Source organism: Theobroma cacao, chromosome 1, assembly GCF_053813885.1.
Source record: "Theobroma cacao isolate CCN51 chromosome 1, ASM5381388v1, whole genome shotgun sequence".
Taxonomy (NCBI): Eukaryota; Viridiplantae; Streptophyta; class Magnoliopsida; order Malvales; family Malvaceae; genus Theobroma; species Theobroma cacao.
The window spans coordinates 440,268-462,629 of NC_142639.1; the positions used below are offsets into that span (position 1 = coordinate 440,268).

The 22,362-nt window shown below is 38.1% G+C and overlaps 7 protein-coding genes across 7 annotated transcripts; 5 read left to right on the forward strand and 2 right to left on the reverse strand.

Moving 5' to 3' along the window:
* Nucleotides 1–70: 70 nt before the first annotated feature.
* LOC18610677 (uncharacterized) lies at nucleotides 71–1,099 on the forward strand. The gene has a single exon (XM_018116620.2). It carries the CDS (start codon nucleotides 129–131, stop codon nucleotides 1,032–1,034), a length of 906 nt encoding a protein of 301 aa, XP_017972109.2. The 5' UTR covers nucleotides 71–128; the 3' UTR covers nucleotides 1,035–1,099.
* A 3,053-nt stretch (nucleotides 1,100–4,152) lies between these two features.
* On the forward strand, nucleotides 4,153–5,153 carry LOC18610678 (uncharacterized). Its single transcript, XM_007046491.3, has one exon. The coding sequence runs from the start codon at nucleotides 4,170–4,172 to the stop codon at nucleotides 5,088–5,090; it is 921 nt and encodes a 306-aa protein (XP_007046553.3). The 5' UTR covers nucleotides 4,153–4,169; the 3' UTR covers nucleotides 5,091–5,153.
* A 1,322-nt stretch (nucleotides 5,154–6,475) lies between these two features.
* On the forward strand, nucleotides 6,476–7,559 carry LOC18610679 (uncharacterized). Its single transcript, XM_007046492.3, has one exon. It carries the CDS (start codon nucleotides 6,546–6,548, stop codon nucleotides 7,404–7,406), a length of 861 nt encoding a protein of 286 aa, XP_007046554.3. The 5' UTR covers nucleotides 6,476–6,545; the 3' UTR covers nucleotides 7,407–7,559.
* Nucleotides 7,560–9,822: 2,263 nt separating this feature from the next.
* Nucleotides 9,823–10,743, forward strand: LOC18610680 (uncharacterized). Its single transcript, XM_018121436.2, has one exon. The coding sequence runs from the start codon at nucleotides 9,823–9,825 to the stop codon at nucleotides 10,741–10,743; it is 921 nt and encodes a 306-aa protein (XP_017976925.2).
* A 4,214-nt stretch (nucleotides 10,744–14,957) lies between these two features.
* On the reverse strand, nucleotides 14,958–15,647 carry LOC148764405 (B3 domain-containing protein At2g33720-like). Its single transcript, XM_088808468.1, has one exon. It carries the CDS (start codon nucleotides 15,645–15,647, stop codon nucleotides 14,958–14,960), a length of 690 nt encoding a protein of 229 aa, XP_088664594.1.
* A 2,505-nt stretch (nucleotides 15,648–18,152) lies between these two features.
* Nucleotides 18,153–18,821, reverse strand: LOC148764406 (B3 domain-containing protein At2g33720-like). Its single transcript, XM_088808500.1, has one exon. It carries the CDS (start codon nucleotides 18,819–18,821, stop codon nucleotides 18,153–18,155), a length of 669 nt encoding a protein of 222 aa, XP_088664626.1.
* Nucleotides 18,822–19,513: 692 nt separating this feature from the next.
* On the forward strand, nucleotides 19,514–22,079 carry LOC18610685 (Regulator of Vps4 activity in the MVB pathway protein). Its single transcript, XM_007046498.3, has 7 exons — nucleotides 19,514–19,778; nucleotides 19,988–20,120; nucleotides 20,209–20,312; nucleotides 20,389–20,560; nucleotides 20,807–20,947; nucleotides 21,079–21,167; nucleotides 21,283–22,079. Exons 1-7 carry the CDS (start codon nucleotides 19,687–19,689, stop codon nucleotides 21,893–21,895), a joined length of 1,344 nt encoding a protein of 447 aa, XP_007046560.3. The 5' UTR covers nucleotides 19,514–19,686; the 3' UTR covers nucleotides 21,896–22,079.
* The last annotated feature ends 283 nt before the right edge of the window (nucleotides 22,080–22,362 follow it).

Consider the following 22,362-nt stretch of genomic DNA (forward strand, 5'->3'; position numbering starts at 1 on the left):
CGACCCCCCAATGATTAGGCATTGGCATGAAATTGCTTTTCTTATAAATAGATAGAAGAAACTATGGGTGTCTGAGCATATTTCGACCTTTCAAAATTTAGTGTTTCAAGCTCTTTTTCTGTGTAAATATGGCAGTCTCATCTGTAATTCATGGATCGAATGTTCCAGTCAGGTCCATTAGCTTGCCATCCAGGTTGCAGCCTAATTCTATTGAAGCAGAGCTGAACGAGCTGAAAACTTTCAGACTCTTGTCAGCTTCACGAACAATTCATGCAGGTGGTGAGACAATTTGTACAGGTTTCACCAGGCTTGCAAAGTTGTATAACAACATTGAGGAAATCGTGCAGTCTCCACTCACTCAACAAGCTCTTCACCATCAGCAAAATGTGAAACTAGTAGAGGAGGCACTCGATGACTCGGTCGGATTGCTGGATGCATGTGGCACCGCAAGAGACCTAATATTGATGATGATGGAGCAAGTACAAGACCTTCAGTCAGCTTTACGTAGGAGGGGAGGAGATTCATGCATCGGAAGCAACATCCTTGCTTACATCAGCTTTAGAAAGAAGTTGCAAAAGAACATTGCCAAAACCCTTAGAGTACTGAAGAGGTTGGAATGCAACATTGGCACCTTTCCTCTCTTTAATGTAGATTGCCATCTATCGATGGTGGTAAAAGCACAGAGAGAATCCCATGCCATCACTATTTCTCTGTTTCAATCCCTCCTGTCATTTCTTTCAATGCCTGTACTGAAAACAAAAGCCGGAGGTTGGTCTTTGATTTCAAAATTGGTACCGATTGCAGCCGAGAGAAGCCAGAAGATTTTCAATGAGGTGGGGATCGCCGACTTTACCCTGCATACGGTCCAAGGGAAACTCCGAAAAAATGATGCCACGATTGATCCACAGATCGAACTAAAGAGATTGGAGACACTTTCTGGTAGCATCAAAGGTCTTGAGGCAGGTTTAGATTGCCTGTTCAGATGCCTGATCAGAAATAGAGTGTCTTTACTTAATATCCTCACACCTTGTTAGATACTGTAACATTGTACACCCACATATTTCATGGCATGTGCATTTTAAAGGATTGGTCCATGTTCAAGAACCAGATTTTGTAAGAGAATTTGATATTTTCAATCTCATTGATGAAGTGCAAATGCAAGATTTGCAAGTTTGATGGCCATTGTCTACATCTTTCTAACTCAAAACTTTGCCATGGTAAATTCGTGTAATTAATTTGCTTAACATACAAAGAGAAACAGAAGAATACAAAGGGTGACTAACAACACTTAAAACTAAAAGGTTCCCAATGTCCAATGATTAAATTAGTGCTAATCCTCATTGATTAAATGCCACTCGGAAAAAAGACTTAGCTCCTATCATGCATTAATTATTTACAGATATTACTCATCGGCATGTTATTGTCAGGGAAAAAGCTAGATCCACGCAAGCAAAGCGAAACCTATACATGCAAATACAGACAATAATGCCGAAATCATTGAGGATGCAATAATTTTTCCATGTTTTCATAGAAGTTTTAGTAGTTTAAAGGCTTTCAGCCACATGCGACTGTTGTGTTTTGACAGATATGGGATGAGTATAAAAACAGAGCAAGTGAGAGATAGTTTTTGTTATAACAGTAGCTTCATATTTCTGATATGCATTGACTTAGTTAATATGCATAGCAAAACTTAACAAGTAAGCTTTGATCAGAATCTAGGCACAAGAATACATGCTAATCATCACATAAGTCATTCACTAGATGCATAGCTATCATAATTTAATAGAAAACTAGTTGTCTTAATACAAAATGTTCACTTATGGTCCTAAGGTTAATAGCATGCACTGATATGGTTTTCAATGCAAGTCCTATTTCAACAAATGGCTCTTGATTTCGTCCTCGGAAGGCTCTCACATGAAGGGGCGTGGAACCTGACCCAGAGTTCACGCCTCTCCTGCATCAGAACAGGCACAACCCCATTTTTCCTTTTAGTGCTCTCCACGCTGATCCTGCCAGAATATTTGTGACTCGGTTGGCTATATAATTAAAGGTATCTTGGTCACATGGCAATGGAGAGAGCCTTACCTTTGATACTTATTCATTCTTTCTGCTATAAAATAAGATTCATCATTACCCTTCTCTTCCTTTATTTAATTCTTTAAATTTAATCTAGTATTATGATCAAAATCTAAGAATTCTTATGGTTGATTTCAATCTCGGAAATTTTCTCATTACACATTGAGAACAAAGGTTTAGTGAGATAAATTTATTCCTTCAAAGTTCAAAACATCAAAATTGGCTTCAAGAAATTTTGATGATTTTCTCTTGCTCAGGACTCCGAAAAGGAGTTTGGCTGTTAATTTTGATCCAATGACCCTCCTAAAACATGGCACATTATTTCATTATTAAATTTGTGACGATTATATTATCAATTATTTCATTATGGACTGGCTAAGGAATAATGGCTCGTGCTTCTCATTTCTCTACTTGGCTTTAAAAAAAAAAATAAAGGCGTGGTCGGCTTCTGATCAGAAGTGGGAAAGATTAATGTTTCTGTTTCTGGTTAAGTATGGAGTACCCCATTTTGAGTCACATCGAACAATTAATAAATAGCAATTATTTTCTATGAACAAATGAACTTGCAAATTGCAGTACGAAATGGATAATAAGAATCAAACCCGCTTTTCTAATTGAATATGCATGAATGACTTCAAATTATTTCATTTGTTAGCCTGTCTTTTTAAACAGGAAGAACAAACCTTGGCTGTCATGGCCCTCATTGTTCAGTGTTTAACTGTAAAGATGACAAGAAAGAATTTGAGATTTTTACTATTTTCTGTAACCAGAAAAGAGGGTTATAATTTGATATTCGCTTCTGACATCAAACAAATCAAAGAAGACAAGCAAAAAGGTTTCATCAAGCAGCATCATGCATGTTATTGATTTAAAAAAAAATAGGGAAAAGATGCAATTTCTCTTCACCTTGCGAAGCCAATTGCTTTCTGCACGCCTCTGTTGCCTTATCACATGTTGAACAAACAAAAACAACTGACCCCCGGACTGAGGTCCTTCACATGTTATGCCTCGTGCTTCACGGGGCCGACTAAACTGAACCATTTGGTGAGGCACAGGCTCCTTTGCTTGTCACTGATTAGATGGGCATGTGATCTTGGAACGTTGGTATATGGAAAAAATGAAGAGCCAATCATTATCTAGTGGTTACTCATCCTTCGTTAGTTGAAAAGCAACCCCAAAGTTCTCAACATCTCTTCTGATTCTTCAATTTTACGTCGGCAACAAGTTCCACAGGATATTTTGTGCCAATTTTCATTTGTGGAACATGATTCGCCAGTGCTTGTTGCTGGTTCACGAGCTGTTTACGATACAGAAAATAAGAGGAAACAAGGAGAATAAATTTTGACATGGGTTTACAGTCATAATTCTTCCAACAAGGCTGCCACCTCACATAATTTTCTATACAATGTTGTCTTCATTAGCTTATACCTTCAATTTCCAAGATAAAAGAAAATAATCTTTCTGCTTCATGCCTCCTGGTCTCCTGAGGACACCCAACTGCACAGTCACCACCATTACCTATAGATTCCGTAGCCAAACTTAGGCTAGATTCAAGGACTAGAGGATATTTTTAATGCTGCAACATCTTATCTTTAGGTAACCCAAATTTTTTAGTCTATTCTCGTTATTGGTTCTTTGAAGGAAGACATGAATTGCAAAAATTAACTTGTATTAGGACTGAGATGATTCTACATATGACACGTTTTTGTTCTTTTGCTCTGCCATACGACAAATTATTATCAAGGAATGAGAATGAATTCTTGTTTAGCCCATGGTAACCATTCATGATTGGGGAGGCAAAGAGGCATGTAGCTACAGTGCTGGCCTGTGTTGAGTGTCAACATCTTCTGGCTGGTCGACGTTGCCCATCTATGACCATAAGAATAAAAAAACTATTACAGGTTACACGGTGTTGGCAAAAAATGTTACAAGTTAATCAGAAAGTTAGGTCACCCACAATGCCATCACATGCATTAGTTACTCCCTTGACACGAACATGTCGAGGGTTCATTAATTCATCGTGTTCTTATAAATAGGTTAATGAATCATTGAAATTCAAGCATCAAGATAGCTTTCAGCATTAGTAAAGTAAAATGGCAGCCTTCCCTGCGTTGCCTGATGTGCACCAACCTGTTAGGTCCATTAGCTTACCCTCCAGGGTACATCCCGCTTCTGTTAAACTTGAAGCAGCACTAAATCACTTGGAAGCCTGGAAAACGTCCTCACATTCAGCAGCAGCGGTTTCTTCAGGTGAGACTATTCAGATTGGGCTAGTTGGCCTCGCAGAGTTGTACAATTGTGTTCAGGAAATCATTAGCTCTCCACAAACCAAACAAAAACTTCTTCACTATCAGAATGGGAAACTTGTGGAGGAGGCACTAGATGAGTCTGTCACATTTCTGGACACTTGTGGCAAAGGAAGGGACCTACTGTTGAAGATGAAAGAACATGTCCAAACCCTTCAATCAGCTTTACGCAGAAGGCGTGGAGATTTAAGTATTGAAATCGAAGTTGCAGCTTACATCAACTTCAGGAAGAAGGTCAAAAAGGAATTAGCCAAGTGCCTTGGAGCATTGAAGGAAATAGAAAGCAAAATTGGTTCCTCAACGCTCTTAGATGTAGATCAACATCTGTTAATGGTGGTCAAAGCCTTAAGAGAAGCAAGCTCCATTACCATCTCCGTTTTTCAGTCCCTTTTGCTCTTCCTGTCAATGCCTTCAATGAAGACAAGGGTTAGAGGATGGTCAAAGATCTCAAAATTGATTCCCACAAGATTCCTATCCTCTGAAAAGGAACAGAAGGTGATGAATGAAGTTGGGAGTGTTGATCTTGCAGTTTACTCCATCAATGGACACTTAAAGATTGGTGATAGCATGGCTGAAGTGGAAATGATGCAGATGATGTTAAAGACGCTTGATGCCAGCATCGATGGCTTTGAAGCTGGATTAGATTGCATTTTCAAGTGTTTAGTCCAAAATAGAGTCACTTTCCTTAACATCATCACTCAGCAGTGATGCAGAACTGTTGTATATTTACTTTGTAGCTAAAAGTCAATACAATACAAATAGAATTACTCCTATATTGAGTTCTCTCATGCAATATCCAATCTCCATTTTTCATCCGAATCTGTGTTTAGAAATATCATGATCATCATCTAACTTTCTGTTTCCTCTGATCTTAGAATGACATATGGATCAGACTTGAAACTGTTACTTCGGCATTCCAACATTCCTGTTTTGGAACACTAAACAGAGTTTAACCTCGTAGAATCGATCACAGGGAATGATGACTGTCATTATTTTTTAATTATGCCTTCAATTTTATTAACATGTTAAAGGAATGATGAATCTTCATTATAATTTCCAAAGACCTGAGTCAAGGAGAAAAAGCTATGAGAAAACAAAGGCAAGTAGCAGAGACAAAACCCCTTTATCAGTGGTAGTAGAGTTACCAAGTTTGTCTGCAATTAAGGTTAGATTCTGAAATCTCACTGAAAACATCTTGCTTTTTCTACAAACCATGATTGCTTCAAGCCTAAACTAATCCTTCCAATTCATATTCTCAAGAGCTTTGGGTAATTGGTTTCCAGATTGTTATTAGCCTTCTTTATTTCCTTTTCCCCTCCTCTGTCATCAGATTACCTCATACCTAAAAGAGCAGCACCTGTCCCAAACAGCCAGATGCCAAATGCTGATTCACCCAATTCAATTATGGAAAGAACTTGTTATTGTCACACGTGTTGAGAATTGAGATGCCTGACTATACGTGTTCTTACTACCCAGGTGTGCCTCCCTGATGGCTTAGAAAATGAAAGAAAATAAGGCATGATTCTAGACAAGGGCAAAATGGAGCATTATTAGTAAAATAGTTAAAATGATGGAGACAAGAGTAGTACAAGCCACTCGTGCACACAATAAAATAGCAAAACAAGGGGTTCTTATTATGCTATGATCAAGGTCTTGGAATTATAATAAGCTATAAATTATACACTTTGCACTTGGTTTATCTAACAGATCTGGATCTCAATCTCGAGAACAATATTATTCAATTTCCAAGGGTCTTACAAGTGGAGACAAACCAGGTAAGCCATGCAGCTGCAATTCTTAAACTTGGAAAATGGTTGGGTAATGTGGCAGGAAGGGAGGCAAAACAGGTGATGACTCTTTAGGTTACATGCATAAAGAAACACAGAAATGACAAAATAACAGGACACCTCATACATATTTTAGCATTATGAGAGGATTAAATGAACAGCAATATGATTTGAGGCGTGCTGGTGAATGACGTGACAAGGCATCCGAATTCAAAGGGAAGCCCACTCTGGCTCACATGATGGTCACATTATAATTCAATGCCCTTGCCTTACCTCTTCTTGTTTATGGCTCTATATAAATAGATATTCACTGATTTGACAGAAACCCATTTCAAGTTCAAGCTCTGAAAAACAAGAAAAGAGCAAAATTTTTAAAATGGCTGCCAAATACCATGTAAGATCAATTAGCTTGCCTTCAAGATCACATCCTACCACCCTTAGAATTGAAGATGAGCTGAATAGGCTCAAATCTTGGGAAGCATCACCTTTGTCAACATCTGAGTCGATTTGTGCTGGTCTTTCGGGACTGGAAGACTTGTATCAGTGCATGGATGATCTTCTCAACTTGGCTTCGACCCAACAAGTCCTCTCCCAGCATCAACACGAGAAATGTATTGATGAATTGTTGGATGGATCTGTGAGGCTTTTAGATATCTGTAGTATTGCCAGGGATTACATGTTTCAACTCAAGGAACGTGTTCATGCTCTTCAATCTGCTCTGCGAAGGAGGAAGCGAGATTCAAGCATTGAGAACGACATTAGTAATTACACTTGCTTCAGGAAGGAGATGAAGAAGCAGGGAAAGAAATTGATCACAGAATTGAAGCAAATGGACAACAAACTTGGAGCATCACCCCTCCTGGATCAGAATCATCATTTCTCAGCTGTGATTCGGGTGCTAAGAGAAGTTAATGCAATGAATACTTCTATCTTCCAATCCCTTTTCTCATTTTTGTCAGCACTGGTTTCCTCAAAGCAAACAAGATGGTCTCTGGTCTCAAAACTGATGCACAAGGGGGTAATATCATGTGAAGAGAAGCAAGAGAATGTAAATGAATTGGAAAGCGTGGATGCTGCACTTTGCAGACACACATCCGATGTTGAGAAGATGCAAATTGCACATAAAAGATTGGTCGCTTTGGAGAGTAGCATTGAAGGCCTAGAGAACCGTCTCGAATGCGTGTTTAGGCACTTGATCAAAGCAAGAACCTCTCTCTTGAACATAGTCTCTCAATAGATGATTTTCATGGATATATATGGCAAATCCTGCTGAGCATCCAAGCTTTAGAGGATATGCCTGGGGATTTCAGTTTCAATTCAAAATATCTGTACATTGTACAAAAATTACAATTATAGAATGGAATATAAGTTTAAGTTTTGACAACCGAAATTATGCTGTCCCTTTCTTTTCTCTTAATTTCTTCTGCTGACGTTAAGATTTTTCTCTGGAGAGAAACCATTACCTCGGTTGATAACGACTCCATGTGAGCAATGTCTATGCTTGTACCCCTTATCAACGTTGAGTTGTTGATAAACATACTCCAGACTTCAAAGAATAAGGGTGAAGATGAGATGGGATAAGGAAACAAGCCATTTCAAAATCATATCCTCATTAAATCATCCTGGATGTCAAAATCCTTTGCTGCTGAAAGCAATCAATAAGACTGTAAGACTGCAGACATCTCAAATCTGGGTTTACCAATTAAAGTTCACATCCCAGCATTTCAAAGCTCTGTAAATTTGAAGAATTTTCCTTAGAAACAATCTGCTGATATAGAGAATTTAGGCTATACACTAGCAATCTTGGGGATCCTAAGATAGAAGACTAAGCATGATTTGGAATGAACTATCAAGAAGTTTGGTTAAAACTTTTTTTTTTTTGAAAATTGGTTAAAACTAATTTTGCATTCATCAACAGAAAAAGGAAAAGAATTTTGCAATTTTCCGTGGTGTGCCTATATCACACTGGATCTGGAACTGACATCCACACACCAGAGTTCCTAAAGTTAGGTCGAGAACTTGAACAGACTGGATTTCCATCAAATTCACATTCCTGATAAATTCTTAGGCCTACAACTTGACAGCTTGATCACCGTTTTTTGGGGCCTAGTCTGCTATAAGGCTTTTAAGCAATGGTAAGTCCTGAACTAATGTGCAGATGAGTTAGTCAATGATCAAATACCATGTCAAGGAAATTAAACGGTCTTGGTAATTACTGGTATTGATTATGTTCATGGCAAAATTTATTCCCATGGCTGATTACCTTGCAGGAAAGCTGCAGCACCTTTCTCTTTTCTTATTCCTTTGAAATCACTTACTTCTGCCATGTTGATTTTTAAATCAAAGGTTATTGACTTAAGTGATTTGAGCTCTTCCACGTGTTGGCGACGAACCCACGGAAAGGGGAACTCAGACCAGGGCATTAATTAACGTTTTAACACGTGTCTGAACGAGAGTAAATTTTAGAAGTTCTATATGTTTTGTTGATTACCCTTTACTCCAACAGTGAAGGCTCAGCATTCGATAAGATTTCTCGTATCAGGTAGATCAGACGCTCGACCCCCTTTTTCAAAGCAAAAAAACAATTTATTATAGGAAAATTCAAGGTGCACCAGAGGCTCCTGGAGTCCTGGTATTGGTTGCGGCTTCATTCAGGGCAGGCGCCGGCTGAAACATTTTTCTACATCATGGAATTGATACAGTTAATTCGTATACATCTTTGCTACATTTCATTGCGTTAATTATACCAAGAATGCCATACAAAGATTGTGTACCAAGCCATACTAGAAGTCAACGAAGGGTAATTGTATAATCTTTTGGAAATGCAGAGAAGTAAACTTACAAAATGGAAGGCCAGAAATCTACCCTCACTCACTCTAGAAATCATCCTCCAGGTTGGCCATATAACCCATAAGAAGAACCAGGCGGCTGTTTATTCCTAACAAGTTGAATGTTAATGTAGTAGCATTCATGTATCCATGTTAGCAAAAAACATTGTTATCTGTATCAGATTATAGTATATCAAGTAGAAGACTGATGTCTTACTCCGGCAAGTCTCAGCTAGCAAGCCTTAGAGGGAACATATAGATGAGGTACCACTCGTGTACCCAAATATAAATGATATCTTCAATCTTTTGTTTTGTTTTTTTATATATGTGAACTACCACGTCCATTTAAATCCTGATCTTTTGGGATCTCAAAACAACACAGTTTCAAGGTCCCTCCATATCCGGAGAACATTGGATTGGCCACATTTCTTTAAATGTTAGCCAACTTCCACGAATAGAACAAATAGAAAAATCTAGGTCGGCGTTTGGCAGTGGCAGTGGTGCATTAGATGATGGAAACATGCAGATTGGTCTAATGAACCCAAAGTGTATGAGAAACAAAATCCCAAGAGTGAGATTCACGGTACCCAAATCAGAACCATGGGATGGTTTTAAATAGGGCAAGTTTCTAAGTCATTTTTGGTGGGATATGTGACAACATAATACATTCTACAGGAAAATTCCCACACTGTCTTCACATGCCTTCCACATTGCCACATGGGCCTTCACTGATTTCTGGTTACTTTCCATCTCCCAATTTGTTGGTATAAATATATGGCACTGGATAATGGTACTCAGCTTCCATCTTAGTTGAGTCTTTCTAGAATGAAAAGAGTAACAATGGCTGCTTTCTCCTCAAAGTCGACTAACCGGTACAGTGTCCGATCCATCAGCTTTCCAGCTAGATCACATCCGAGCACGCTTAGAATGGAAGAGGAGTTGAACAAGCTTAGGTCTTGGCAGGGCGCTTCATCATCAAATGCTGAAACACTTTGCACCAGTCTATTTGGCCTAGCAGAGTTGAATATTTGCGTAGAGGATCTTCTTAATTTGCCCCTCACACAGCAAGCTTTGGCTCAGCATCACAATGAGAAATGGGACAATGAATTGTTAGATTGTTCATTAAAGCACTTGGATCTATGCGGTAACACAAGGGATGCCATTTTGTCGATGAAACAAAGCGCTAGGGAACTTCAATCAGCTCTTCGACGAAGCAAGGGAGGAGAGCTAAGCATTGAGAGCAATATCAAAGCCTACATTTCCTTCAGGAAGACCATGAAAAAGGGAATTGCAAATTCTCTTGCATCATTGAAGCAAATGGACAACATATTCGGGGACTTTCCCCAGTTAGAACAAAACCATCATCTCTCTGCAGTGGCTGGAGTGCTAAGAGAAGCGAGCTTGATCACTACTACCATCTTTCACGCCCTCCTGTTATTCCTGTCTCCATCATTGTTGAAGCCAAAGCCTTCAAAATGGTCATTGGTTTCAAAGTTGGTGCGGAAGGGTCTAACAGCATGTGAAGAGCATCAGAACATGAACGAGTTAGAGAGAGTGGATGCTGCAGTCAGCAACTTACTACTGCAGAGTTCGAGAGATGACTTTGAAGAAGAGAAAATTCAATCTGCAAAGGTAAAATTGGAATCTTTGGATGCTATCTTTGAAGGTTTTGAAGATGGATTGGAGTGCTTGTTTAGGAGCTTGATCCATACCAGGGTTTCTCTCCTAAATATACTTTCTCATTAGAGTTTTTCTCATGTAAAAATTATATCCTCCAATCTATTGAGATTTGAGAGGTGGCCATCTCCTTGAGGTTTTAGGCGTTTTAGGTGTACCAATAATGTGCATTAATCAAAATGTATAGTGAAACACTGGAATGTAATGTAAAATGTCACATTTGCAACAGCATGAAAGGACTTCATTGAATCATAAATGACAAAGTTAATTTAAGAACATCTTTACTGGCTCTTCCAAGTTCCAACAAGATTGTCAGCATATTTTATATCAGTTCTTTTAGCATCAGAAAAGGAGGAAAATCAAAGAGTTGAAGAAGTTTTTTTTTTTTTTTTATATCTTCTCGTAAACATCAAATTGAGTTTCAATTGCTTTAAACTATCATTTTTCCATCTTCAATTTGTTATATAATTAGTACATAATTTGATAAACTACGAATTAATTTGTTTGACCATTAATAATTTTTTCTGCAATGAAGTTTAGGAATGCAAAAGGTGAAATTTGATTATACGTATCATATGTTAGATATAAAATATAACATAAAAAACAAGATAGACTTAATCATCACTGTTAATACAAAATAAGCACAAAGTCAAACTATTGAAGTTGAACAAATAAATAATCCAAACTCTATTTGAAACTAATTAAATTTAACTCAGAGTTGATTAACTTAAAATAAAAAACTTATATTACATTAAAAAAGGAATTGAATCTGTAAACCTCTCTTTTCATATTTTTCATATAGAAGACAAAAGAATCTATTTCCACAATGTGGAGGACTATTCATTTATAATAGAATAGAACATATGAAAAAGACTAAAACAGTTCGAAACCTATGTAAATCCCTCAAGCTAGAGCTTAGATGGGGAATAGATGTATCATGCCCAGCCTGATAAAGAAGAAACAAAAAAAGTTAATGCCTCGCAGCTCGGTTAAGGACAGCAAGTTGGAATCTTGAATTGCATGTGTCCCAGTAAAGGCCAATTTCATCTCCCAGCTTCAGTTCTCTCCTCTTCACGAAGTCCTTGACCCAATTCTTGATAAGCACGTTGGCACTTTTGTTCCACCGCTTGAATACCAGCTCATGTTCAGTCTGTGTATCACCATCCCACACAGAAACTGGCAACCCTTCCTTAATTATTGCAAGCTGATCAGCATTCCAGAATGGGAAAACATGAGATTCTATGCACTCTTCTGCCAGCATGAGCCTGGACATGTTGCCAAGATCGCTTTCAGTAAGCTTCTTTTTAATGCAATAAGGATCATGGGCCAGCCTCAATTCAGTCAACTCTAACACTTTCGCTTCTTCTCTGTCAACTTTAATTCTCTTGTTTCTGGAGGACGAAACTCCTCTTGCACTGCTAGGATTCTCCATTCTCTCTCTCTTCTTGGAAATACAATTACTATCATTAAAACCCAAACTCAGTTCCAAAGAGAGACCTCCAACCTCCGGTTCCTGGCAGCTGTTCACATCATGTTCTTCCCTTTGATATTGACGTTCATAGCTATTACTCTCCCCAACTCCAAAACTTCTCTTATCTTCTTTTCCCTTATCAGTTGAACTGGACATACAGTCACCGCATGGAAGAGGGAACAAAACCAAAGTAACAAAGGGCTCTGAATCCATCCTTGAAGTAGGCAAGCACCGAGGAAACAAACGATCCTCTCTTTCAAGTTCAAATGCAAAAACCCTTCTCTGATGAAAAAGACAAAAAAGGAAAAACGAAGCTCTCAAACGCTAAATGAAATCTCCTGAAAAGAATCAAGCTAGAACCAGAGAGAAAGGGTTATGCTTAATATATAGAGAACGCCATGCAAATGGTTTTCCTGTCACAATAAGGTTTTAGGGTAACCTTGGTTACCAAGTAATGAGTGTTTATGTTGAAGGTGATTTAGGAGATCGAGTATGATTTTTTTGAATTTTGCCACCATTGTTTTTCTTTTTCTTAGCTATTTCTATCCCATGCACTATCAGCTTTTCTGAAATTATTTAATCAATTTTCATTTAAAATAAATTTTTTTCATGTATAATAGCAATAAAAAAAATTTTATTAACCGATTTAATTTTAAATAATAGTTTCAACATTGTTTTTATTTCTCATAGAAAGCATATATATTTGATTTGTAAAGTATAATAAAGTAGGAATAAAATAAAATGCAAATAGGAGTAGAACATTTATTTCATGGTTTTATTTATGAAATAGACATAAAAATATTTTAAAGATATTTTGGTGCTTTCGTAAAGAAAACTTAGACTAGCATATAATTAAAGATTTAAAATTATATTTTAAGAAAATCCCTTAATATTTATTAATAAAAAATATTTTTTATTTATTATTTAAAGGGGTCTTAGGGACTTAATTTTGATAATTTTAAATTTGGCTAAAAGAAAACTTGAACATTTGTCCAGCAAAAAAGCCCTAAAGATTTGGATTTTTGGACCGAAGAAACAGAAGTTTGGCGTTACAGAGGCCCAATAACTATTCCAAATGGATTTCTTTCTCTATAAAATCTGGATTGAAGTTTAGGCCCAGAAGAGCTGTGTACTTGCATAGAGGATCTTCGTAATTTGCCCCTCACCCAGAAAGCTTTGGCTCAGCATCACAATGAGAAATGGGAGAATGAATTGTTGGAATGTTCATTAAAGCACTTGGATCTATGCGGTAACACAAGGCATGCCATTTGTCGATGAGACAAAGTGCTGGAGACGCAAGCATTGAGAGCAATATCAGTGCTTAAATTTCCGCTAGGGAATTGCAAAGTCTCTGGCATCATTGAAGAAAATGGATAACATATTCAGGGATCACTGCTTCCATCTTTCACACCCTCCTGTCAATCCTGTGTCCGTCATTGTTGAAGCCAAAGCCTTCAAAGTTGGGGCGGAAGGGTTTGACAGCATTTGAAGAGTTCAGCAGACCGTGAACGAGTTAGAGAGAGTGGGTGCTTCAGTTGGCAACTTACTACTGCAGAGTTCAAGAGTTGCCTTCGAGGAAGAGAAAATTCAATCTGCAAAGGTAAGATTGGAATCTTTGGATGCTATCTTTGAAGGTTTTAAAGATGGATTGGAGTGCTTGTACTATGAGCTTGATCCATGCTACAGTTTCTCTGTTAAATATACCAGACAGCTGACCATAAATGGTTCTAAAAACAGGAGGAGCTTCACACCATAAAACAACCATTGTCAAAACAGCCATGCACAAACCGCATCAGTGAAGCCATTCAAAGCGTGAAAAACTCGTGGTTGGACACAATAAGCTGCAGCCATATGAAAGAATAAAGCAACACCTGCACCTGGAGAACAGAAAGCCATGCCCAGAAAACCAGGCCAGCAAGAGCAAACAACATAACAAACAATAGAACAAAACAACCACCAACATGGACACAGTAGGCGGCAGCCATTTGAAAGAATACCGCAACATCTGCAACTGGAGACTAGACCAAACATCATAGTAAAAAACATGGTCAATACCGAAGAAGGCAGCAATGGCACCACATAGAAAACCATCCCATGGAAGAGACAGATATCACCGGGGTACGCAACAAACGGCCAATAAACCAGGGAAGGGCTGCTACCACCACGCCGAGAACATACTTTACTTCTTTCAAATCCTTGTTATGTTTGAGCTTTAACTTCTTGTTTTTTGTTTTTCAGGCTTTATTTGGTTAATATTAGACCCAGGGTCTTGCCACCACTTAAAAAGGTTAATCATAGAATATCTTTACTGGCTCTTCAACGTTCCAACACGATTGTCAGCATATCTTATATCAGTGGTTTTAGCATCAGAAAAGAAGGAAATTCAAAGAGTTGAAGGGGTCTTTTTATTTCCTGTAAACATAAACCTGAGTTTCAGTTGCTTTGAATTATCGTTTGTGCATCCTCAATTTGTTATATAATCAGTACACGTTTCTATAAACCATGAATTAACTTGGTTAGCCATTAACAACATTTTTACAATGGAGATTTAGGAATGCAAAAGGAAAGATCTGATTATACTTCGCGTCAAATATAAATCCAGCATGGAAAATCATAGACTGAATAATCACCAGTTAATTAATGAAAAATAAGCACAAACAACCAAATCATTGAAAATGAACAAATAAATGATCCAAAACTCTCTTTGAAACTAAATTTTACTTAGAGTTGATTACCCTCAAATGAAGAAACTACATCAAATTACCCCTAAAAAACAATAGAAACTAAACTTGGTAAAGAAGGAAAAAAATGGTTAATTCCTTGCAACTCGGTTGAGGACAGCAAATTGGAATCTTGAATTGCATGAGTCCCAGTAAAGGCCAATTTCATCTCCCAGCTTCAGTTCCCTCCTCCTTACGAAGTCCTTGACCCAATTCTTGATAAGCACGTTGGCCCTCTTGTTCCACCGTTTGAAAACCAGCTCATGTTCAGTTTGTGTATCACCATCCCACACAGAAACTGACAACCCTTCCTTAATTTTTGCAAGCTGATCAGCATTCCAGAATGGGAAAACATGATATTCTATGCACTCTGCTGCCAGCATGAGCCTAGACATGTTGCCAAGATCGCTTCCAGTAAGCGTCTTTTTAATGCAATAAGGATCAAGGCCCAGCCTCAATTCAGTCAACTCTAACATTCTCGCTTCTTCTCTGTCAACTTTAATTCTCTTGTTTCTGCAGGACCAAACTCCTCTTGCACTGCTAGGATTCTCCATTCTCTTTCTCTTCTTGGAAGTACAAGTACTATCATTAAAACCCAGACTTAGTTCCAAAGAAAGAACTCCAATCTCCGGTTCCTGGCAGGTGTTCACATCATGTTCACTCTCCCTGCAGTTTTCCTTTCTTTGAGGTTCATAGCTAGTACTCTCTCCAGCGACCGCATATTTTTCTTCTTGCCTGGTTAGAGGGAACAAAACCAAAGTAACAATGGGCCCTGAATCCATTGTTGAAGTTGGCAAGCACCAAGGAAACAAGCGATCGTCTGTTTACGGTGATGGAAAAGAAAAAAGGAAAAACGAAGCTCTCAAACGCTCAATGAAATCTCCTGAAAAGAATAAGCTAGAACCAGAGAGAAAGGGTTATACTCAATATATAGAGAAGGCCATGCAAATACTTTTCCTGTCAGGATAATATTTCAGGGGAACCTTGTTTAGTAAGTAACTAGTGTTTATGTTCAGAATGATTTAGGAAATCATTTATAATCTTTTGAATTTTGTCGCCATTTTTTTTCTTTTTCTTAGCTATTTCTATCCGATGCACTATCAATTTAATTTTCTGGAATTATTTAATCAATTTTCATATTAAAAATAATTAATGCATAATAGCAATAAAAAAATTTATTAACCGATTTAATTTTAAATAAAATTTTCAACTTTTTTTGTTTATTATTGAAAGCGTATATATTTGGTTTAAATTATAATAAAGTAGGAACAAAATAAAAATATGAATAGGAGTAGAATATGTATTTTACGGTTTCATTTATGAAATTTATGTCAAAACATTATTAGAATGATTGGTGCTTTGATAAAAAAGATTAGACTCGCTTATAACTAAAGGACTGATATTTACTATTTGAAGAAAACCCCTTAATATGTATTAATAAAAAATCCAAATTTATGTAAAAATATAATTATTTTTTATAATTTTTAATTTTTATAAAGAAAACTCAAACATTCGTTGTACAAAGACCTCTTTTTGGATCCAAAGAGACGGAAATTTTGGGTTGCCATTGGCCCAATGCTTATTCACAAATGGGTTTCTTTCTTTGTGAAATCTGGATAGAAGATTGGGCCTAGAGGATCCTCCTAACTTGCATCTCACCCAGAAAGCTTCGGCTCAGCATCACAATGAAAAATGGGTCAATGACTTCTTGTTAGATTGTTCATTAAAGCACTTGGATCTACTGAAGTCCGGCGGTGGGTGAAGCGTGATGGCTTGATCAGGAAAATGGAAGGGATGATTGAAAGAAACATGGCAGACTTGGCGAGGTAACTTGGCATGCTGTCAGCCATGACTGTGCATGCGGTATGTTGGCCCGCATGCCATGAGGTGTCCTGTATGGGAGAGGAAGAGCAGTGATGCCTGTGGTTGTGGTTGATTAACGGATGGCTGCTGTTATATGGGAGCTATAGCAAGGTTTTATAAGGACAATTTTTCAAGTTGCAGACTGGCTGTTCGCTGCTGACATGAGACTGGCTGTTCTGGATTGGGTCTTGGCTGCGCCCCGATTCTGCAGGCTAATATAGTGTTGAACTAAATGCGAGGCAGAGGCGTCTTGAGTTTTGTTATCAGATATGTCTGCGGTGTCTAGGTAAATAGTGGTTTTGTTTGAGTGTACAGCTACTGTGGTAGAGCTGGTAATCTGCTGCTTGAATTCTGTGTACAGAGGTGATAGTGCTGATATGTGGGATAGGTGCTGTGGTGATTTGGAAGGCTATGCTCACTGTTTGTTATGGGCATAGGCCTCAAAATCATGAGTCAGTGTTGTTGATTGTATGATTCATAGAGGTGAATTTTCCATTCCCTCGCATTTAATGAGAACTCAACCTTTCAAAACAAAGCACTTGGATATATATATGCGGTAACACAATGGATGCTAAGCATTGACGGCAATATCAGTGCTTACATCTCCTCTAGGAAGACCATGAAAAATGGAATTGCAAATTCTCTTGCATCATTGAAGCAGGATAACATATTCAGGGACTTTCCCCAGTTAGAACAAAACTATCATCTCTTTGCAGTGGCTGGATTGCTTAGAGAAGCAAGCTTGATCACTACTTCCATCTTTTACACACTCCTGTTACTTCTGTCACTGTCATTGTTGAAGCCAAAGCCTTCAAAGTGGTCATTGGTTTCAAAGTTAGTGCGGAGGGGATTGACAGTATTTGAAGATAGCATGAAGAAGTTTTTTATTATATTTTTTTATTTTTTGGCTAGGCCAAAAGTGGAATTTCATTAAAGAAACTGTAAAATTACAGTGGTGGATTAGCCGTAAGGCAACCCATAACGGCAAATCGAGAACGCCTGGAGAAAGCCAGGCTACAACCTGGACAAGAAACAGGCTGAGCCGTACATGAAATATGCAAAAAACCACAAGCCTCCAGTTCGGGCACACAAGAGAACAATGATACCAGAAACTGAAAGACAAACACAGTTACAATAATAAACTGGGCCTTAAGGAGAGAGAGAGCATGGAAAGACAGCATAATGAACCATATATTAAAATGCAGAAAGAAAAACCATTGAATTAATGATAAAAGGCTAATGCAAAATAAGCACAAAAACAACGAAAGCATTGAAATTGAACAAATAAATGATCCAAAATTCTATTTGAAATTAACTAAACTTTTCTTGTAGTTGATTAACGTAAAATGAAAAAACTACATCCAATTACCCTAAAAAATAAACTAGCAACTAAACTTGATAAAGAAGATATTAAAACAAAAAATTTAGTTCCTTGCAACTCGGTTAAGGACAGAAAATTGGAATCTTGAATTGCATGTATCCCAGTAAAGTCCAATTTCATCTCCCAGCTTCAGTTCTCTCCTCTTCACGAAGTCCTTGACCCAATTCTTGATAAGCACGTTGGCCCTCTTGTTCCACCGCTTGAAAACCAGCTCATGTTCTGTCTGTGTATCACAATCCCACACAGAAACTGCCAAGCCTTCCTTAATATTTGCAAGCTGATCAGCATTCCAGAATGGGAAAACGTGAGATTCTATGTACTCTGCTGCCAGCATGAGCCTAGACATGTTGCCAAGATCGCTTCCAGTAAGCGTCTTTTTAATGCAATAAGGATCATTGCCCAGCCTCAATTCAGTCAACTCTAACATTCTCGCTTCTTCTCTGTCAACTTTAGTTCTCTTGTTTCTGTAGGACGAAACTCCTCTTGCACTGCTAGGATTCTCCATTCTCTTTCTCTTCTTAGAAGTACAAGTACTATCATTAAAACCCAAACTCAGTTCCAAAGAAAGACCTCCAACCTCCGGTTCCTGGCAGCTGTTCACGTCATGTTCTTCCCTTTTCTCATCTTCTTTTCCCTTATCAGTTGAACTGGACATACAGTCACCACATGGAAGAGGGAACAAAACCAAAGTAACAAAGGGCTCTGAATCCATTCTTGAGGTAGCAAGAGCCGAGGAAACAAACGATCCTCTCTTTCAGGTTCAAATGCAAAAACCCTTCTCTGATGAAAAAGACAAAAAAGGAAAAACGAAGCTCTCAAACGCTAAATGAAATCTCTTGAAAAGAATCAAGCTGGAACCAGAGAGAAAGGGTTATACTTAATATATAGAGAAGGCCATGCAAATGCTTTTCCTCTTACAATAAGGTTTCAGGGTAACCTTGTTTACCAAGCAATAGTGTTAGTGTTTATGTTGAAGGTGATTTAGGAGATCACTTATGATTTTTTCAATTTTGCCACCATTGTTTTCTTTTTCTTAGCTATTTCTATCCCATGCACTATCAGTTATTCTGAAATTATTTAATGAATTTTCATATTAAAAAAGGTTTAATTTCATGTATAATAGCAATAAAAAAAACTATCAACCGATTTACTTTTAAATAATAGTTTCAACTTTCTCAAAGATTGGTATTTTTGGATCCAAATAGACGGGTAATTTTGGGTTGACAGAGGCCCAATGGTTATTGGGCTAATGGGCTTTTCTCTATATAATCTGGAGCGAAGTTTAGGCCCAATCTAATCCTAACATGCATCGGATGCTTCCAACGTATGACTCCGTTTTCTTCCTCCCCACGTGTCAAATCTCGTAACGGCTACTTTGTCCCACGCTGTCTCGCAAGTCAGGCGAAGTCGGTGGCAGAGAGAGTGGGAAATCCCAATGTTTCATTTTGCTTTGTAAGCACATCGACCCGTTGCAAATCCAACCTTTCTAAACGCGCTTCTTCTGTTCCTTACTGTCCGTCTGCCTGTCTCTCTCTCTCTTCTTCTTACTCTCTCTTCTGCTAAGGGTGGTTGAAGCCATGACGGTGGCGAGTGCTGCCACTGCCCATTCCAAGAAGCTCATGAAGCTTACTCTTTCTCTCTTTCGAAACGGCTTCAACTCCTCCAAATGGTACGAACCCAGCAAATCTTCTTTCTTTCTCGGGTTATGGGTGTTTCTTTTTTCGTTTCTTTCCCGTAAAAAACTGATAAAATGAGTGAAAGCTTTCGGCTTTCCTGTTCTGGGGTTTTCGATTTGTTTCCTTTCTTTGCATTTTCTTCAAGAATAAATAAAGCAGGTGTTAGTTCTTTTGTTTACTTACTACTTTTGTCAACTGGTAGCAAAACAGCGGCGAAGATGGCGGTAGCAAGGATAAAGCTGCTGAGGAACAAGAGACAGGTGGTGGTGAAGCAGATGAGGCGCGACATTGCCTTACTCCTTCAGTCCGGTCAAGATGCCACAGCTCGTATTCGGGTATTTCTATATTTTCATTATCTACGAATATTCATTTTCATTATTCGGGTATTTAGCTCAATGAATGCCTCTGATATGGTAATTGTAGGTTGAACATGTCATAAGAGAACAGAATGTTTTGGCTGCAAATGAATTCATTGAGCTCTTCTGTGAGTTAGTTGTAGCCAGGCTTTCCATCATTGCTAAGCGAAGGTGAGACAGTTTGATATCTCTGTTACGTTCTAGAGCTTCTTTACATGATGTTGCTAAATAGGTCCGATCATTCCAGGGAATGCCCTGCTGATCTGAAAGAAGGAATTGCTAGTTTGATTTTTGCTGCCCCAAGGTGTGCTGAAATTCCAGAACTAGTAGCAATTAGAGATATCTTTCAGAAGAAATATGGAAAAGATTTTGTATCTGCAGCCACCGATCTGCGGCCCAATTGTGGTGTTAATCGCCTGGTGAGCTTTGTCTTCCTATCCTTTCAGCCATTGGCTTCTATGGTCTGCTCCATTGTGTGATATCATAGAGGCTTCTTCTTTTGCTTTAACTTTAAAGATGATTGCACTCTAATTCAAATTTCCTAAATCAGTGGCTTTTTTATTTAGCAATGTTAATAACTCTGTTTGTTAAGCACTTTGAAGAGGTTCTTCCTGATCATATCTAGTTCTTTGAGAGGACTGATACAGCCTTGTCTGTCTGTGTAGCTGATTGACAAGCTCTCTGTAAAAACTCCTACTGGTGAAGTAAAGTTGAAAGTCATGAAGGAAATAGCCAAAGAACACAACATAGAATGGGATACAACTGAATCAGAGAAGGAATTGCTCAAACTTCCAGAAGAGCTTATAGTTTGTTCCTCTCCCCTCACCCCATCTCTCTCTGCCTATTATTTACGCATTTACTTGCTCACACACACCAAGTGTTAAATTTTAAGTTCGTTGTCAATCTAAAGTTATGTTCTTTTCTAATTGAAATATAGGAGGGACCACGGACTTTTGTTAGTGCCACCAGCTTGCCTGTGAAACCTGCAACAAATCATTCTCTCGAGACAAAACAGCTAATGACTAGGTAAGTTGGCCAATTATACTTTTTACATCTGCTCTCTGACAATTTACAAGCAAAAATTCCCCATTACTATTTGCTAACTTGTTCTGATTCTTTACCAACATAAAAAAATTGGTAGAGGAGAAGGCTCTATGCATTTTAAAGACACAGTCTCGGCTGCTGAAGCAGCTGAAGAATCTGCAAAAAAAGCAATTGCTGCTGCTCAAGCTGCTGCTTATTTGGCAAACCGAGACAGTAATCTATTTAATGAAGCATCTGGTCATGTTAAACGTTTAAATGATTCAAGCATCATTACTGGATTTGGAAACCTTTCTGCGAATTCTGCTGGTGGATTTCTTCCTACTTATTCTCCAGTCAATTCTCAGCACATGGATCCTCCGGTCCCTGGGAGAACATATGAATCTCGGAGTTTTGAAAGGTCTAATCACTATCCGGGTAGTGAGGAAGCAAGACCTAACAATGTGGAAGTTGGAAAGACCTTCAGGAGACACAGCAACAATTCCCCTTCTGCACATTCAGATATAAAGTTCGATGAATCAGATTGTGATGAAGAAATAGAAACTGAAGATGCTTCCGGCAGCATTAAACGCCCACCTGAAAGATCTCCACCACCAGTACCTTCATCTTATGATAAACAGGATTCTATTCATCGTGTTCACCCCAAATTGCCAGATTATGATGATCTTGCAGCTCGCTTTGAAGCTCTCAAGTATCGCAAGTCACTACCTTGAAATCAGATGCTTGTAAACCAGCTTTGAGTTTTGTTGGGATTCAGATTTTATGTTTACTTGATATCATATACGATGTTATGCATGATATGGTATCAACACTTGATAATGCATTTATTTTGCATGAAATGTCCTTGAGACAGAAATTTTATTCTGTAATTAAAGAGCAGTGTATTTTTTTGGGACTTGGGTATACAACTCTTTCAAATTTTGATGAATCAGATTGTGATGAAGAAATAGAAACTGAAGATGCTTCCGGCAGCATTAAACGCCCACCTGGAAGATCTCCACCACCAGTACCTTCATCTTATGATAAACAGGATTCTATTCATCGTGTTCACCCCAAATTGCCAGATTATGATGATCTTGCAGCTCGCTTTGAAGCTCTCAAATTTTATTATGTAATTAAAGAGCAGTGTATTTTTTTGGGACTTGTGTATACAACTCTTTCAAATTTTATTCTTTTTCTT

Coding starts and splice junctions, on each gene's coding strand:
- LOC18610677 (XM_018116620.2), top strand. CDS start 129: ATGGCAGTCTCATCTGTAATTCATGGATCGAATGTTCCAGTCAGGTCC.
- LOC18610678 (XM_007046491.3), top strand. CDS start 4,170: ATGGCAGCCTTCCCTGCGTTGCCTGATGTGCACCAACCTGTTAGGTCC.
- LOC18610679 (XM_007046492.3), top strand. CDS start 6,546: ATGGCTGCCAAATACCATGTAAGATCAATTAGCTTGCCTTCAAGATCA.
- LOC18610680 (XM_018121436.2), top strand. CDS start 9,823: ATGAAAAGAGTAACAATGGCTGCTTTCTCCTCAAAGTCGACTAACCGG.
- LOC148764405 (XM_088808468.1), bottom strand. CDS start 15,647: ATGGATTCAGGGCCCATTGTTACTTTGGTTTTGTTCCCTCTAACCAGG.
- LOC148764406 (XM_088808500.1), bottom strand. CDS start 18,821: ATGGATTCAGAGCCCTTTGTTACTTTGGTTTTGTTCCCTCTTCCATGT.
- LOC18610685 (XM_007046498.3), top strand. CDS start 19,687: ATGACGGTGGCGAGTGCTGCCACTGCCCATTCCAAGAAGCTCATGAAG. Junction 19,779..19,987: donor GGCTTCAACTCCTCCAAATG/GTACGAACCCAG, acceptor GTCAACTGGTAG/CAAAACAGCGGCGAAGATGG. Junction 20,948..21,078: donor AACTTCCAGAAGAGCTTATA/GTTTGTTCCTCT, acceptor ATTGAAATATAG/GAGGGACCACGGACTTTTGT.